The 17,823-nt window shown below is 36.8% G+C and overlaps 1 protein-coding gene across 10 annotated transcripts in view; it reads right to left on the minus strand.

Moving 5' to 3' along the window:
* Positions 1-17,823, minus strand: part of ITSN1 (intersectin 1) — a 308,496-nt gene that overhangs the window by 130,690 nt on the left and 159,983 nt on the right. For all 10 annotated transcript variants that reach the window (XM_056826047.1, XM_056826045.1, XM_056826042.1 and 7 more), the window contains 3 exons: positions 9,220-9,347; positions 4,159-4,379; positions 1,784-1,905 (listed from right to left, as the gene is read on the minus strand). In XM_056826047.1, the coding sequence (XP_056682025.1) occupies positions 1,784-1,905; positions 4,159-4,379; positions 9,220-9,347 (471 nt within the window). The remainder of the gene's footprint in view (positions 1-1,783; positions 1,906-4,158; positions 4,380-9,219; positions 9,348-17,823) is intronic.

The following is a 17,823-nucleotide window of genomic DNA, read 5'->3' on the forward strand; positions in this document are numbered from 1 at the left end:
ATTCTAGAGGCACTGATTTTATTCATGCAAAATCTTTTCAATTTTTATTGAAATTGAAAGAATGAATCCTACTTTGTAATGCATGAATAGTAAGGAATGTGGATCAACTTTTATAACATTTGGATAATTGAATTTTTTTGCACATTACCCCAAGTGTCAGGGAGTGATTTATGTAAAAGAACCTCACAAAAGGACTAACTTTTTGCCCATCACAGTTAAATACAAGAGTTATTCAAAAGAGTGGTTATGGGGCTGTGAGATATAAGAACTGCAATAAGGAGATACAAATGAGCATTTCTGTTGCTCAAATGTAATCTCTTCTAGTTTTTGGCTTTAGCTACTGTACAATGGTTTTCTAATTTACTTGTTAATGTGTTTTAACAGATATCAGATTAGATCTAAAACAACTTGAATTAAATCGGTCTGGGAAACTGTCAAAAGGGGAGCAGGCAAGATCCAGGATAAGCCTTCCACAAATGCTACCCTGCTCTTATCTCGCACCCACATCAATGAGAGTAGCTCCATACTGGAAATTGAGGGAAATGTTTTGTGAAGCGGATACCAGGAAGAATGTATTTTGCTTCTTTCTTTGTTTTAAGGACTTGGAACTTTTTGAAGCATTCTGACTTCCCTATTTGGAGGCTAAAGGAGATGGCAATAAAACAGCCATCAGAAATGGGGGAAAAGAAATTGAGGAGTAGATTTTTGGCTTTCTCATAAATTACTTAAGGAATCTTCCCCCATTCTTTTTGCATATATTTCTACGACAAAAGAACAATACAAGATACATATTTTTTATTGCATAAAAAAGAGGCAAGATGAGTATATAAACAAGCATGCTTTAAACAAACTTCCTCCTAAGAATATAACATATTTAGAAGGATAATCTTATTATGAGTATATACGTTATATATATATAATATAAATATAAAAAATATAAAATATAAAAATTGATATGTATTTTCCTTACATCTGACTTCAGTACTAGGGGAGTGGGAGGCAGGATCGTCTTTCAAAATGCAGACTGGATTTAGTAAGAGATAGTAAAGTTAATAGAAAAATACTAACAGCATTTCTTTTGTGACCATTACTAGAGTAGTTTAGAGTTTTGCTAACAGTACATTTTTGGAATTGTTAGCTTTATACTCTGAAAAAAGCAATTGGTACCCCCTCTAATGTTTTATCTAGTTCCTTGAATTTGGAGGTCCAGTCTGCACATTTCTTCTTGTTGAAATTTTAAGTTTAAAAAACTGAAGAATGATAAAAGAAAAAAAATTCTGAATTGTTTTATGGGTAATGTTTTAAGGAGGTTGCGACAATGCAAGTTAAACACACTTCATTCAATATTATTTACATAATTCAAATTCCCAGGGGACTTTGTAGCTTCAAAGATAAATAATGAGGGTTTTAATTCACATCTTCCAAAGCTATAACCAACAACTATATGGATGTGCTGGAGCGTTTGTATTTTATTTAAAAACGTTTCTCTGAAAACTTGTCATTCATCCAGAAAAACTTAATATTACCAATTATTTAGATATTTGGAGAGAGCATTTTCTATATAGTGACTCTACCTTAAAGTGACATAAGACTAGATTTCCAGAATGTCATGCTTTATTTTAGGACAAGCAAAAGAAAAACAAAACATGCGGTTCAAATCTGAACACTTATTAACAACCCAGTGAACCACAGAGTTAAAGAAATTCTGTTTATATGTACAAAAGACTGTGAAAGAAATTACAAAGTAGATGATGTTGTCAACAAAAACAAACTTCGTTCTTACCATGACTATGTCCCCAGGCTGGATGGTGATTTCATCATGGCTCCTTGATTCAAAAGGGTACAATGCCCGGTAATACACTACCTTTACATCCTCTTGAGTAGAAATAGCAAATGGTCCTTTTTCTGTTTATAAAGATGAGGGAAAGGAGACCAAAAAAAACAAAAACAACAAAATAACAAAACAACAACAACAACAAAAAACAAAACCACCAAAATCCATCACATTAAAGAATGAAGAAATAACAAAAAGCAAAGGCTTTAACAATCTAAATCTTCCCTGGCTATCTCCCTTAATATTTCTGAAATACCAAAGCTGACCTGGGAAATTTATAAAACACATATTAAATGACAGCACTTCAGATACATGAGGTAGACGGTTATGGTCCAGTTAGGGGATTTTTTTTTTTAAGCCTGCTTCCCCTTTGGGGAAAAAGAAAAAAGAGAAAAAGGAGGAGGAAGAATAGTCCAAGATCATCTTTTTAATAGTGCTTTCAAATTTGCAGAGCACTTCCATTATCTAAATATTGAAAGTGGGTTCACCTTGCCTTCTTTTTCCTTCCCTCCACATATTGGGTTGGACTTTTGTGGTTTACAAATGTTTTCTAAAAGTGAATGAAGTCTGACTGTAAACCGAAACTTAATTCAGCCAAGGAAAGGATCTGTCAGTGGGGTGTGCAAATTTTCACATAAATAAAAAATGTGGATATAATAATCTTCAAAGTGACAACCATTTTCAGTACTGCTGTCACCGATATTATTGAAGTCAGCCACTCTCTAAATTCCATTGTCTCCAAGCAAAAATAAAAAAATCTCTAATGATTCATTGGAGCTCCATAGCTCTAAGTACCATGATTCACATTCCTCCTTCTTACAATGAGTGGTAGGTAGATGTTATTCATCTTCACTGGTTCAGTACTGAATTATACATTTCAGGAGCATTTTTTTTTGTTGTTATACTCAGGCAAATTTGTACTAAAGAGCATAACAGTGTTGAGTGGTTCCTTGCTCCCCTCGGAAACAGAATAATAACAACAGTAAAAATCAAAATTCTTTACTAACATCAATGGGAAAGCATGATTTTTTCAAGGGTAAGTGGCTAATTGAAAACTTACATGAGGTGGCACCACCTGTTTAAAACAATTCTTCAGATGGCACAAAGGCTCAGCCCAGCATCATGTAACTGATGAGTTCTTACCGAGGCTGCCCTTCTTCAATTTTGTATTAAATCTTTATCATCCATCTTAGAATCAAGATGGTGCATTGATTCCAAAACGAAAGAGTAGTAAGGGTTAAGCAATGGAGATCAAGCGACTTGTCCATTGTGCCACCAAGCTGCCCCCTCCCTGAGCCACCAGGCTGCCCCCTTCCCTGAGCCATCTGGCTGCCCCTGCCATTTTTCAATGTAAAGGCAGCTAATGTGTAGGGCACAGCGCTGGCCACTTATTCTTTGTAAAAAGATGTGTCTCTCCCCCCGCCCCCATTTAAAAATCTCTTCATCCCCAGCAAACACTAATTCCTATGTCAACTGCAAGTGTGAAGAAAAGGCTGGATTTCCTGCTGATAAAAGAGATGTTTAATTCTTAGTAAAAAATGATATCCTCAGAGGCAGCTGGGTGGCTCAGAGGATAGAGATGGGAAGCCCTGGGTTCAAAATCTGACCTCAGATGCTTTCTAGCTGAGTGACTCTGGAAAAAAATCACTTCACCCCTACTGCCTAGCCCTTCTTGCTCTTCTCCCTTGGCACGAATACGTAGTATTGATTCAAAGATGGGGTTAAAAAAACAAAAAAGGAAGAAGAAAGTTATATCCTAAAAGAGCAGTAAAACATGAAGAGACTCTAGAGAAGAGAGACAAGGTGAGTGGAGATGGGTGGGATTAGGTTTTCTACCACTTTTGCTAGCTCCTCCTCATTGACAGAAGCACGGCTGGAAAAGCTTGGTGTGTCAACACCATTTGCTGAACTGTTCTTCCTTTTTTACAAGGATGGGGAGTGGGTATTGGGAAATGCCAGTGACGATGTCTTTTTTTTTTCTTCAAAATATCCATAAAGCATTAAAAAAAAAACACGTTTGAGCCCACTGAGATGATGATTTAAGGTGAGGCAGTGATGGCAGGCACTTTCCTGTTCCAAATGATAGCCTTTAAAAATATCCCTTGTGCTGCCCAGAGAAGAGATTAAAAACTCTTTTTTAAGGTGTGTATCAGATATAGCCTAGAAACTACTTGTTTACATGCTGTCACCACTGGTTCTTCTGCTTATAAATGGGTAGGTATAAATGACATTTGAAGCGATGCATGTCTACTGAAATCCCTTACTGGGTCAAGAAAGCTCATACTTCTCTAAAACCACTCCGTCCACATTTTTGCATCCCATACCTGTGGATGAGCTAGGGGCCAGGAGAGCGGGCCTAGCTGGTTCCTGATGTTGCTGGAAAAGCTTAGTCAGCTTCTCTTTCATATCCTGTTTGCCTTTTTCCTCACCGTCCTTTTTCTTGACTGTTTCTTCCTTTAGTTTCTCTTCATCATGGAGTTTTTTTGGCCGTTGATACTCTTCATCTTGTTGAACTCTGTCAAGCCACTGCTTGTCCTGGGAACGTCTGCCAATAATCATTAAAAAAAAAAGAACAAATTAGATGAGTCTGTCTAATAATTATTGTGGTGACTTAAAATTCCAGATCTGGTGTCAAGGAGAAAACTCACTTCCAATACTACCCTTGACATTTAACGTGAGCAAAAGAGATCTTAATTACTTGGAAACTCAAGTTTCTTCCTCTATAAAATGGAATCATCCTCATAGTATCTACTTCATAAGGTTGCTGAAGACCAAATGAAATAATTTGTAACGGGTTACATAAAACTTAAAGCACAATACAAATTCCAGTTGGTATTATTATAGTTAGTTCTTTTCAAATTAGAGGTTGGATAATGGGATGTTCAATAACAAGAAGATTTTTCATGAAAACTACAAAGGCACAGATACAGAGGCTCCAGATTATATTGCCATTGCCATATACTTTGCTATTGTTTGATGTTCGTATGAATCATTTTATAATTAGAAAACTTGTCTAGTTTCCTTATTTTTAAAAAATAAGAATTTAGAGAAGAGTTCTAAGGATTAAAATAAAAAATATATTTCACATCTTAACTAATATGGTATTTAGTTCTAAAATTTGCATGCAAATAATTTTTGTACCTACATAAATGCTTTTAATTTCAAATATTAATTTTCAAATTTAATGATTATAATTTTGTTTAAGAAGTCAATGATCAGACAACTAAACTGTTCCCTCTGGAAAACATACTATGAGTATGATGTATGTATAGATACAGAACTGCACTTTGTGAAAATCACTTGGAATACTATGTAAAAGATGGACTGGAAATCCCAACTCACTGGTCACATTGTGGGAATTAGAATACTTCTTGCTCCTCACTGTTGTTACCAGGCTCTTCATCATCCAGTTACCTCTCTTCCTTTCAAGTTCCTTCAATACATATTTATCACCTGATATTTATCAACACTCTGGTAGTTATTCTCTATAGACTTTCTAAAGATAATTAAGACATTCTAAGGAAATTCTTCTTACTTCCTCAATGTATTAAGGTCCTGGCACCCAGGCTTCATCCTCAAACTTAAATGGAAGAAAAAAGAAAACAACAGAGACATGCAGCACTAAGACCTTCTCTTTCCAACTCTTTCTCATTTCATATTCATATGAAATATCTTGTCTTGTCTTCTTTTCTCTTCCCTTCCCTTCTCTTCTCTCCTCCCTATAGATACTATTTTGCTTGGCAATCTCATCAGTTCTCATGGATTCAATTGTCATCTTTGCATTTGATTCTTAGATCTATTTAGTTCAGTTTAGTCTCCAGGGTCACATCTCTAGCTGCCTGTTGAACATTTTGAACTGGATGTCCCTTAACATCTTAAATTTAACATGTCTCTTATTTCCCTATTTCTGCTGAGAGCACTTAAATCCTCCTAATCACCCAAGCTCACAACCTAGCTGTCATCTTCTCCTCCTCACTCTCATGTCTCATATTCGGACAGTTGCCAAGTCCTGTCGATTCTACGTTTGAAACAGCTCTCGTGTGTTCTTTCTCTCTTCTGACGCTGCCTCCATCATGGGATATTATCTCATCACCTCCCCCCTAGACCATTTCAATAGCCTGCCACTTGGTCTTCTTGACTCAAGCCTATCTCCACTTCAGTCCATCTTCTATTCATCTGTCAAACAGATCTTCATAAAATGTAGACCTCTTCAAATTTCATACCTCTTCCGTCTACCAATAAGCTCCAGTGGTACCTATTATCCTCAGGATCAAATATAAAATACTCTATTTGGTGTGTAAAGTCTTTCATAATGTGGCCCCTTCCTTTTTTTCCAGTCTTCTTACAACTTAAAGATATATATTCTTCTTCCATATATTCTAGGTTCTAGAGGCATTCATTGCCTTCCTGGCTGTTCTTCAGGTGAGACACTCTATTTCCCAACTCCATGTATCTTCATTAGCTACGTCCCATACTTGGAATTCTCTCTCTCCTTGACTCGGCTTCCTGGTTTCCTTTGCTGTTTAAATGTCAGTTAAAATCTAACCTTCTTCAAGAATTCTTTCTTAGTGTCCCTTAATGGTAATATATTCCCTTTGATATTACCTCCAATAAATCCTGAATATATATTACACATTATATATAGTTATACGTTATACATGATCATATCATTATACAGAGTTGTTTGCCTGTTGTCTCCTCCAGTAGACTGTTAGCTCCCTGAGAATAGGATCTGGTTGTCTTTGTATCCCTAGCACTTAGCATGAATTTAATAAATGCTTGTTCTTGTTGATTTGCAATAAAGAGATCAACTAGAAGCCTATTATAATCATCTAAGTAGAAGAGGCTGAAGGTTTGGGGTTGGCATGTAGAGGGGTAAAGAGGGAGAGAAAGAGAGAGAGGAAGGGAGGGAGGGAGGGAGGGAGAGAAGTGGCCAAAGAAATAAGATTTGGCAACTGAACTGGACAGTGAAGGAGAGTAACAAGGTTGCAAACATTGATGACTAGAGTGATATTCTTGGTAAGAATCGGGAAAGTTTGAAATGAAAGATAATAAGTAGAGCACTGAACCTGGTACGGTTGAGGTGCTTTGGGGGTACCCAGTTCAAAAGATCTAATAGGTAACTTGATTTTCATGATTGGGCATCACAAGAGAGATTAGAGCTAAATAACTAAATATATGTGCATAGTCATACGATTAGTATGCATACAAATATGCACATGTACAGGTTTAAATATATGTGTGTACACACACACAAAGTCATCTGCCAAGAGAGCACCAAAAGGAGCTTCACAGAACAAGAAAATATTCAGAGAAAATAGAAGATGGCCCAGGACAGAGACTCGGGGCCATGATAAGGATGATGAACCATCAAACGAGATGAATAAGGACCAATCTAAAGACAGGAAGATAGCTAAGATGAGCAGGTCATGAAAACTCAGTGAGATGAAAGAGATCCAGCAAGACAATGTGGCCCACTACGTAAAACAGACTTTGATGCACAGACAGGTCAAGAAGAAAGAGGAGTGAGAAAAGGCGATCAGATCCGGAAAATAAGAGATCACTGGTAACATTGGAGAGTTATCTTTTTCAAGAGGTCTTTTTCTAGGAGTTTGGTTATGAAAGGCAAGAGAGATATAAGGTGTTATCTGGTGAGGGTGGTGGTGTTAACTGAAGTTTTTGTTTTATTTATTTTTTAAACCCTCACCTTCCATCTTAGAGTCAATGCTGTGTATTGGTTCCAAAGCAGAAGAGTGGTAAGGGCTAGAAAAGGGGGTCAAGTGACTTGCCCAGGGTCACACAGCTGGGAAGTGTCTGAGGCCAGATTTAAACCTACGACCTCCCCTCTCTAGGCCTGACTCAATCCACTTAGCTACCCAGCTGCCCTCATTTCATTTTCTTAAATGGGGGAAATTTCAGCATTTTTGTAGATAGGAATTCGAGAGCGAGAGGACAAGGAAACAAAGAATAGAGTAGGATGACTTGGGGGCAGTTAACTGGGAAAAAATGGTAGAAATAGGTTCCAAATCACATGTGCAAGAGTTGGGCTTAAGCAAAACAGTCCTCTCTTAATCAGAAACAAAAGCAAAGGAAGTAAGAAAGCCTTCTCCTCCCAATTTTGTCATGTAAAAAGGCAAAGCATTCCCTCCACCAGTTCATGGCAGAAGCCATCACAAATCAGTCAGTGAATAATACTAAATAATTAAAATATTATTTTAATAACTAAAGATATCATTTACAGAAAATGTAAAGGCTTACAACGCATTTCACATACATTATGTCACTTACCAAGACAAATACCAGATAATCACTCCCTCACAAAAATCAAGGATCCCTTCTAACAATTGATAATGGTTGGCAATTGGCCAGACAGACGGAAAGGAAGGACTCAAGGAGGACTGAGAGAATGGATGTATATACCATTAGCAAAGACCAGGAAAGTCAGGAGACGTGATTTGAGAGGCAAGAAAAATTGGACTCTGAAGATATTATTTAGGACATATTTCAGTCTCATCGAGTTAAAAAGAATTAGTAAGAAATAATAAATATTCTTAAAGCACAAGAACATCAGTGGAAGCCTCTTCAATCAAAAAAATCATTTTAACCAGAAAATCCAAACATTTGAATTTTTTTTCGTGCCTAATTGAAATCTGGAAGAGTCAGAAGAGATCTTAGAGGTGATGAACCCAGGGCTAAACATAGTATCTGACACATAGCAGGCACTTAATAAACGTTCATTGATTAATCCCTTCTACTACCTCCTGACAAGTCATCATCCTGCCTTTCCTTAAGTGGTCCTTCTGGTTCAGTGGTTATAAATGAACTTGATTGAGTTTTCCCGAAACGTAAAAGGATAATGTGGTCTTTTGCATAGCTGTGTAGTACTCAAACAAAAATAAACAAGCCCCAAAAGTGTGTATATGTGGGTGGGAATAATTTGTACGCTAAGCAGCTGTAGCCATTTTTCTTTTTGTGTTCAAACCTATATTTGTCATAGGAAGGAAAAGAAAGAAAGGCATAGAATGACACAGTGTGTGAGTTCACTGAAGAGAAGCACATCAGAGAACTTTGAGTCCATCTCAGCTCTCTTGAATGTCACTTATTAAAAAGCTGTGAACTGGAAATGTATTTTGGTTCTCAGCATGCAAAGGAGCAAACCAAGCATTCTTGTTTCCTTGTAGAATTCCAGAGTCGACATAGCAATGGGACTCGAGTTCTGGGAACCAACAAAAAAGTATGGGGGCTACTTGGGCATGCAAAGACTTTGATTCCCACAGAAGCGAAAGCAGGCAGCTTCCTTTTATACTGGAGCTATTTGGAGAGGTCCCAATGAGAAAGAATGAATGCATTAAATCCCTTGCCCACAATCAACAGAAGAAACTTACCTTTGGCTTTCCTCTTTTTGCTTTTCTAGTTCTACTGTTTTCCTCTCTTTTTCTTTCTGTTTCAACCTTTCCGCTTCTAAATTCTTTTGTTTTTGAAGCTGTTGCTTGTTATGTATTTCTCTTAGTTCCTAAAAGTGACCAAAAACACAAACCAGCATTTATATAAGGTTAGAGGCATTTCTAACTGCTTAGTTACTGTGCAAGTATTCCTACAGGAAAAGACTGTAATTCTTATAGTCTAGTCTTAGTCTAATCCATCCAGTTCTTTACAGTCTAAAATTCCCTCTATTGCAACAGGGCAATCCTTTTTATTCAGCTAGGGTAGGGCGGTCAGAGATAGAGCACAGGGTCTAGATTCAGGGAAACCCCAATTCAAAACCAACTTCTGATGGGAACTAGTCGTGTGACCCTGAGAAACTCCCTTAACATCTGTCTGCCTCAGTTTCCTCTACTATAAAATGGGGATAAGAATTCTCTGCCTGTTGCAAAGATTCTATAATAAATAGCACAAAGTCAGCATAATATAAATGTTTCTTTCCTTACCTCCTAGACTCTGTGTTTTCATGACATCATTCTCTCTCCTGATTCTCCTACTACCTATTTCCCTCTTCTCATTATATGTTGGGACGATAAGCATCTGTATATCCCTCAACAAGGGGTGTCTCCTAAGGCTCCATCCTTAGTCATCTTCTCTTCTTTCTCCTGATACTCTCTTATCTGACAACCTTTTCTGCTCCCACAGATTTGATTATCATCTCTCTACAGATGACTTCCAGATTTTATAGATGTAGATGTGTGTGTCTATACAGATATGTGTGTGTGCGCTCCAATATCTCCTCTGAACTTCAGTCCAGCATTGCCAGTTTCAAACTGGATGTCCCAGAGACATCTCAGACTGAATAGATTCAAAAGAGAACTCTTATTCCCCCCCCAAAATCTGCCCCTCTTTAAAACTTTCGTATCTCTGTCAAGAGCCACCATTCTTCTAGTCTTCCAAGTCTGTAACCACATTCTCTTTTCCTTCTTAGTGCAACATATCCAATTGGTTATCAAATTCTGATATTTTTGCCTTCACAACACCCCTTGGTCGGTCCCCTTCTTTCCGTATATAGCCAATAGTCTAATAACTTTTTAATTGGCCGCATTGTCTCTTTTCACTCCAGTCCATTGCCCACACAGCTGTCAATGATTTCTTAGAGTGCATATTTGATTGTTAGTAAACTGCAGTGACTCTCTATTTCCTCTAGGATTTAATATAAATTCCTCTCTGTCTTTTAAATCTCTCCGTACTCCTGTCCCCAGCCTATCATGCCAACTTTATTATAGATTATTCCTCGTTCCACATGCAGTAATCCAACCAAACTGTTCTTTCAGTTCCTCCCTTTGTCCCTTGTATGGACCATTCCCAGGTCTGGAATATACTTTCTCTTTACCTGTATTCACAGAATTCCTCCCTTCAAAGATAGAGGAGAGTGCCCTCCCTCCAAAACTAGCTTGTATACAATTACGTTTATTTTTATTTATTCCCTTTATATTTATTTAGCATATACTTAGATATATTATTGCCTCTCTCTTGTTATAATGTAAATTTTCTTTGAGGAGTGTTTTGATTTTTGTATTTGCATCTCCATTGCCTATCAAGATGCCTGAAACCTAAGAAATTCTTAAGAAATGTTTGTTGATTGGTTGATTATTGGATAACAAATCAGGCCTGAAAACAATTAACGTTTAAAAACCGTAAGCTTTGGGTGCATTTTACTTTCAAAGAGTTACTTAACCCATAACATGATTTTACCACTATTTGTTGGAAGAAACTAATTCTACAAAAGCATTAATAGAGGCTTAGGACAGTTGACCAACTTAAAGGTAGCACAAGTCAAATCATTTTTCTAAATATCAGAAGGAAAAAGACCCCATTCCTGTTGTGAAAATACTACATAGATTCCCCCAGAAACCATCTCCATTATTTATCCTTTTTGTTCTGCTGGACGGACCTTTTCTTGACTGTATTCATTGGCTTCTCTTCTCTTCTCTTCTCTTCTCACATCCTCCATGTTGTGCCACATTTTTGGAATAGTCTCCTACCCTACTTTTATAAATCCATGTTCAATTTTCTTCATCTCTTTTCCTCAAAACCTTTCTTAACTAAAGAGCTATGTGATAAAACCAGCTTCAAAAATAAAATAAATAAACCTAATTTTCCTGGTCACTGATTTAAATGTTTTCCCAAAGGAAATCAGCCTTAGGAGCTTGAGCAATCCTTTTCTTGACTGAGTCCTGATAATTAGTTAGTTGCCATATCATCCAATTTAGGTATTTAAAATGTAAATAAGAACCAAACCTCTGATTCCACCTTCTTCAAATTCTTTAGTTTTACTCATGGAAAGGAACATTAAAAATACTTAGAATAACAAAAACAAATTCTTCCTTGCTTTCTCTTCTCTGAAGAGTCTAGGGTATCATCACTCCAATTTTATATTTGATGAAATAGAGGCCAAAAGAGTTTCAATAAATAGGCCAGGGTCATAGAGATAGGAAATGGCAGAGCCAGGCATAAATTTCAGGTTTCCTAACTTGACATTCTGTGCTCTTTGTACTCTTCTGCCTTGCCTCTTTACCTGGATTGTTTACAAGACTGATAACAGCCCTAACACCATGAAACAAGATTTAAATATTTACTGCCATGTTAACTTCTTACATTTTTCTAACCAGGCAGGAGAGGTGGCCACCAAGATGGTGTCATTTATGAGGACTACAAAGTCTAAAATTTCCCCAACATTCTACCTTACTGTCAACGTATGGCTCACATTCTTCCTTCAAGACTGGAAACTCCTTTCACTACAGGAACTCTCTTTTGTATTAGATAACAAAAAGCAGGAGAACTTTCTCCAGGAGCCTAATGTTAATTAGGGTGGGCTCAAGAAAATCTTTTACCATTTTTCCTACAACAGTATCTTTAAAGATTGATGATTTTGTCTTTGTAAGTATTATTAACACACAAAAACCTTCCAACAGGGAAGGTGGCCACTCAATCATATATTCTTAATCTACTTGACTCTTCTTTCTGTCCTTCCAAAATCATGCACAGGGGGCTGATTTACCCATCATGTTAAAAGCCTACCTTCTTCTGTCTTTGTTTTTGTCTTGTCTTTGTGAAAAGACCAGGGGGCTAAACCAGCTGACCTCCAGTGATTCCTTACCATAAAATGGCTTTTTGTTTAACAGATTTTTAGCCATCACTTTCATTTCCAAATGCATCTCTCTCACCAGAGTTATGCAGAAAACCACCTTGTTACATGAAAAAGGGGAGAGCTGTGTGACCCTGAGCAAGTCACTTAACCTGAACTGCCTTGGAACTAATCCTTAATATTGATTCTAAGATGGAAAGAAAGAGTTTAAAAAATAAAAAGGACAAGTGAGAAGGGGGAAATCAGTTCAGCAAAAATATCAGAAATATTACTTGAGCCTATATCAGATATAGTCATCTAGAGTATAGAATCCACACCTGCAAAGGAGGAGGACTGGTACATTTTCTCTACTATCTTTGGGCTCATGACTGATCACATGTGTCCTTCCATTTCATTCCGAGGGTACATTTTTGTAGTAGAGGTGAATGTGGCTTTCCTAGTTTGGGCTGATCACTCCTGTTTGTATTAATTTTTTCCCATTGATCATTTCCTACAGCACAGTAGTATGTGAGCATATTCATGTCTCACAATCTATTTAACCATCCCCCCAAAATGGGCAGAATTTTATCCTGACAAGGTTCCCTTGCTGTTGCCACATGACTGGCCAACCTCCATTTCAAAAGATAACTCCTTTATCCCAGAGGTGTCAAACGCATAGTCATAGTCACTGAGCAACATGGCGCCCACACCACTCATGAGAGCAGCCCAGACCAGACTGAAAATACAATAAAATTGGTAACATTCATATGTAGTTTTCTAAGTCAATATGAAGCCTATAAGGGATCCTTAAGTACAAATTAATGGTTCCATTTGAGTTTGACACCACTGCTTTATAACACTTCTGCTTTGAAGAAAATGAGCATTCATTGCTATGGCTTACTCATGCCATTCAACGTGAGCCTTCTTTATTCTCTAGGTAAATCTATAAGTTTAACTCTTCAGTGACTGTGCTATTATACTATGACTCGTGGCCACATAGAACCCTACTGATGCATATTAAAACAGTCAAGGTGCCTTGAAGATATAGAGAAGCTAGCCCAATGAGGAAAAGCTGTAAGACAGATAAATGTAAACTGGGCACTGGGAAGAGGAACCCATGATAAGATCCTTGAAGGGAGATAAGGCATGCAAGGTGATAAGAAGGTTAACAGACACTTAAAATGGCCTGGCAGATTCTGGTCCTATATCCCAGTAGAAATCCTAGATGACCAGGGAAAAGCATTTGGCTTTCAGCATAGGAAGGTCCATTCTGAATGGCGAAACATCTGGACCAAGTTCCAAAAGAGGGAAAGGAGATGAAAAAGCAACGACAGAGGGGAGGAAAAAGAGGGGCAGACAGGATGTGACGGAAATAAGCATGCTTACACCTCAAGTCAATCCTGTATCTTGTTATCAAAATTCTCCATTGTAAATAAAAGGCAATATTAGAAAAGAATATTTAAACTTGTGAATTATAGAAAATTTTTAATGTGCTATGCGAGGCTATAATGACATATCATATAATGCAATATGATCATACTTTATTGTTTTTTAGTCATTTTTCAGCTGGGTCCAATGCTCTGTGACCCCATTTGTGGGGTTTGGGGTAAAGATACTGGAGTAGTTTGTCATTTCCTTCTGCAGCTCATTTTATAAAAGAGAAACTGAGCCCAAAAGGGGTCAGTGACTTATCCAAGGTCACACAGCTAGTAATTGTCTTAGGCTGGATTTCAACTCATTAAGACAGCTCTATCCACCAGTGACCTAACTGCCCTCCTTATATACCTTCATACATATGTGTGTGTATAAAACATATGAATGTAATATAATGCCAGACAAAAACATTAACATGTGAGATTCAGTGATTAAAAGACTATGAAATGGGATAAAATGGTAGGAAAGTAAATCAGCTAGTTCCTTTACATTTGCATTTAATTGCTTTTAGTGAATCCCATTACTAAATGCCTTTAAAACTGAAAACTCTAAACATAAATTCAACCTAGTCTACCCTTAATGAGCATTTTACTTTACTTTATTTTCAAACCCTTATTGTAACTCTAAGACAGAAGGACCAGTGCTAGGCAAACGGGGTTAAGGAACTTGCCCAGTGTAACACAGCTAGGAATAATAAGCACTTTAAACTGTAGAGGATGGAAGAGAGAGGGTGGCGATCGATCATAACTTTACTTTTTCTTAATATGTAGTTTTATATTCCCTAACATGAGATCTTAACCATTTTTAAGGTTTAAAATCCACAACGAGGGCACTATGCTACAGTGGGAAAATCCAGTGGGTTGGGATTCAACTCTCTGATTTACCACTAACTAGCTGCGCTGACCACAGGCTCATTTAACCTAACAGATTCTCAATACCAAAACGCTATATGAACTTATTCAGAATTTTCTCCCATCCTATTTATTTTTGAATGTCTTTCTTTTCGGGTATATCTTAGCCAAAGGCTTGTGAGCTGAAATAAAATGTGAATACATACTTTATGGCCGCTTCACTTTTGACATTAAAGTATGCAGCCCTAAAAAGTGAATATTTTATTAATTTCTTACTTTATCCTAGAAACATATTTAATATATGTATGTCACAGTTTCTCAAATATGTGAAAACACATTTCAGATCAAGTTACCTTGTTATAAATGTACCACCACTTTAAGACATCCTGATATTCGAAAATATAAGCTTATCAAAAGAATTTGTCGAGTTATTATTTGCATTGTGAATTATTTACTTTACAAAAGCATTTGCTTACTTAAGTCTTAATGTGTTCGTGTCTTTATTCTTGTGTACCATAAGGCAGAGTGATAAGATAGAATGGGAAAATGGAAGAAGAATTAAATAATATCAACTATGTGCCAGATATTATGCTATGCACTTTACAAATATTTCATTTTATCCTCATAAAAATCCAGCAAGAAGGTGCTTTGTTGTCCCCATTATACAGTTCAGGAAACTGAGGCGAACAAAAGATTTAAGTGACTCGCCCAAGGTTAAACCACTAATGAGTGTCTGAGGCAGATCTAAACTGAGGACTTCCTCACTACGCCACCAGCTGCCTCTACCCTAAAAGGAAGAGGAAAGTTAAAACTCAAGTACTAGAGTCATTGCCAATTGCAAATCAAGTAGAAATAATGTTAGGTGTCTATGAAATATTAATATATCAATGGAAGGTATTCTTCAAGTTTATAATAATTATAGAAACATATCCATCTCAATTTTTATTAAAAATTGACTATTTCTATACTGTATTTTCCAGCTTTTCTTTAGGAAAATGACACTGAAAGACACCTTTGTTGCTTGGGAAGAGCAAACAAGTTTTACCTTGAAGATACCCCAAAGGAGGAAAGTTGCCGAAGTCCCAAGGAATTATACTCATACTGAAAGCAGTGAAATACACGTCTATTCCTAACTCGAAATGGCCTGGCTGTCCATGTGATGCCATCAGTTAAGTCCTCTGTGGACAATCAGGTTACTTTAAGGATTCTCTTCATGATTCAGAGTGAAATGCAAAAGACATCAGAAAGTGTCAAAGAGACTAATCTAGAACTCAATTCAATTCACCAAGGATTTATTTAGTACCTTCTATGAGCAAAGTCCCCAGGATAAGAGCTGAGGCTACAAAGAATTAAGAACAACAACAAAAAGGAACAATTTACCCTCAAGGAATTTACATTCTATAATTAATGGTGTGGCTGCAAAAAAAAGTGACCAAATTTCTGTTATACTCTTTGCTTGGTTTTAAGATTTAAATAATCTATCAGTCCTTCACATAAAAAATAGTCATGGAGGTTCTTTTTTGTGGTGGCAAGGAAGTGGAAACTAAGGAGGCATCTATCAACTGGGGAATGGCTGAATAAGCTTATGGTATATGGATGTGATGGAATGTAATTATGCTGTAAGAAATGTTGAAGGGGAAACTTTCAGAGAAACCTGGAAAGATTTCTATTTACTGATGTAGAGTCAAATGAGAAAATAGAGGGAACTAATACTATTTTAACAATATTGCAAAAACTGACCATTTTGAGGCACTAAAGAAGTCTGATCGGCTCAAAGATGACACCAGAAGATTGACTATGAAGATGCTATTCATACCCTGACAGACAGGTTATGGGTTAAATCTAGAGAAGGAGACTTACTTTTCCACATTGTCAATGTGAGAATTTGTTTTGCTTGACTGCATTTTTTTTTTAAAATAAAAGCCTCACCTTCCATCTTAGAATCAATACTGTGTATTGGTTCCAAGGCAGAAGAGTGTTAAAGGTTAGGCAGTGGGGGTTAAGTGACTTGCCCAGGGTCACACAGCTGGGAAGTGTCTGAGGCCAGATTTGAACCTAGAACCTCCCATTTCTAGGCCTGGCTCTCAATCCACTGGGATACCCAGCTACCCCCCATGATTGCATATTTTTTATTAGGATTTTCTCTATATCCCAACCCCTCCCTGCTCCAGAGGAGGTAGAGAGAAAATAAAATAAAATGTATATTAATTGATAATAATTTTAAAAGATTTAAATGATTTCTATAAGTAGAAATTACCTTCATATACTCATAGCTATAACTGTAAGTCAAGTCTGTGATACATTAAAAGCCAAAATTCTAGTGTTTCTCTTTTATTTACACATAACAGAATATTTATGAAACAGTCTATCCCAAAGGTTTTCTTTCAGGGACACATTTAAAAACCTTGACTTCTTTTTTATTTTGTTTCAATGATGTAGGTACAAAGTTACTACAAAATAATTCAAATGTAGATGCTTTCATTAAATCCAAAAAAGGGACAAATTGAGCAACATTGATTTCTTTATTTATCCAAGAAGAGAGTAGACCATTGGTGAAAGAATCCAAGGCACACATTATCACAATGTTTCAATCTTTCCAGATTACATAGTTTTCAACTTCCAAAAGTATTAATTCCATGTGTAGTTTGCCATCCTACCTTTCCAAATTACATTAACTGAAATAAAAATGGAATAAATAAATGAGTAAATAAATGAATGGTTACCAAGAATCCTCCTATGCTAAAATTGTCTTAATATCTTGCTAGCGGTACTCTCTGGGAATTTAATTTCCTTCTAAACAATGTAAATTCTTGGTGAGGGTTGTTAAGCAACATCACAAAAAAATGTATAGACTTGGTGCCTCTGGTTCAATCCATTCCACACTACCGTGAGATATATATATTACTTGTCATTGAGGATTCTCTTTCAATAGAGCAGATTAGCATTATTAGTGAAACAAGTCCTTGCTAATTACAAATCTCTTTCAAGGTGCTTTCCAGTTGAGAGTTCAACTCCATTCTAGAGCTGGAACACCGGAAAGGAAATTACGTCTAAAGCTCTATGGGGAGGAGTAACATAGTCTAAAGAACAGCAGATAAATTCTAGTCAAATCACTGTCATAATCCAGTTGGATGGCTTCAAGCAAACTGCTT

This window comes from Monodelphis domestica, chromosome 4 (assembly GCF_027887165.1).
Source record: "Monodelphis domestica isolate mMonDom1 chromosome 4, mMonDom1.pri, whole genome shotgun sequence".
Taxonomy (NCBI): Eukaryota; Metazoa; Chordata; class Mammalia; order Didelphimorphia; family Didelphidae; genus Monodelphis; species Monodelphis domestica.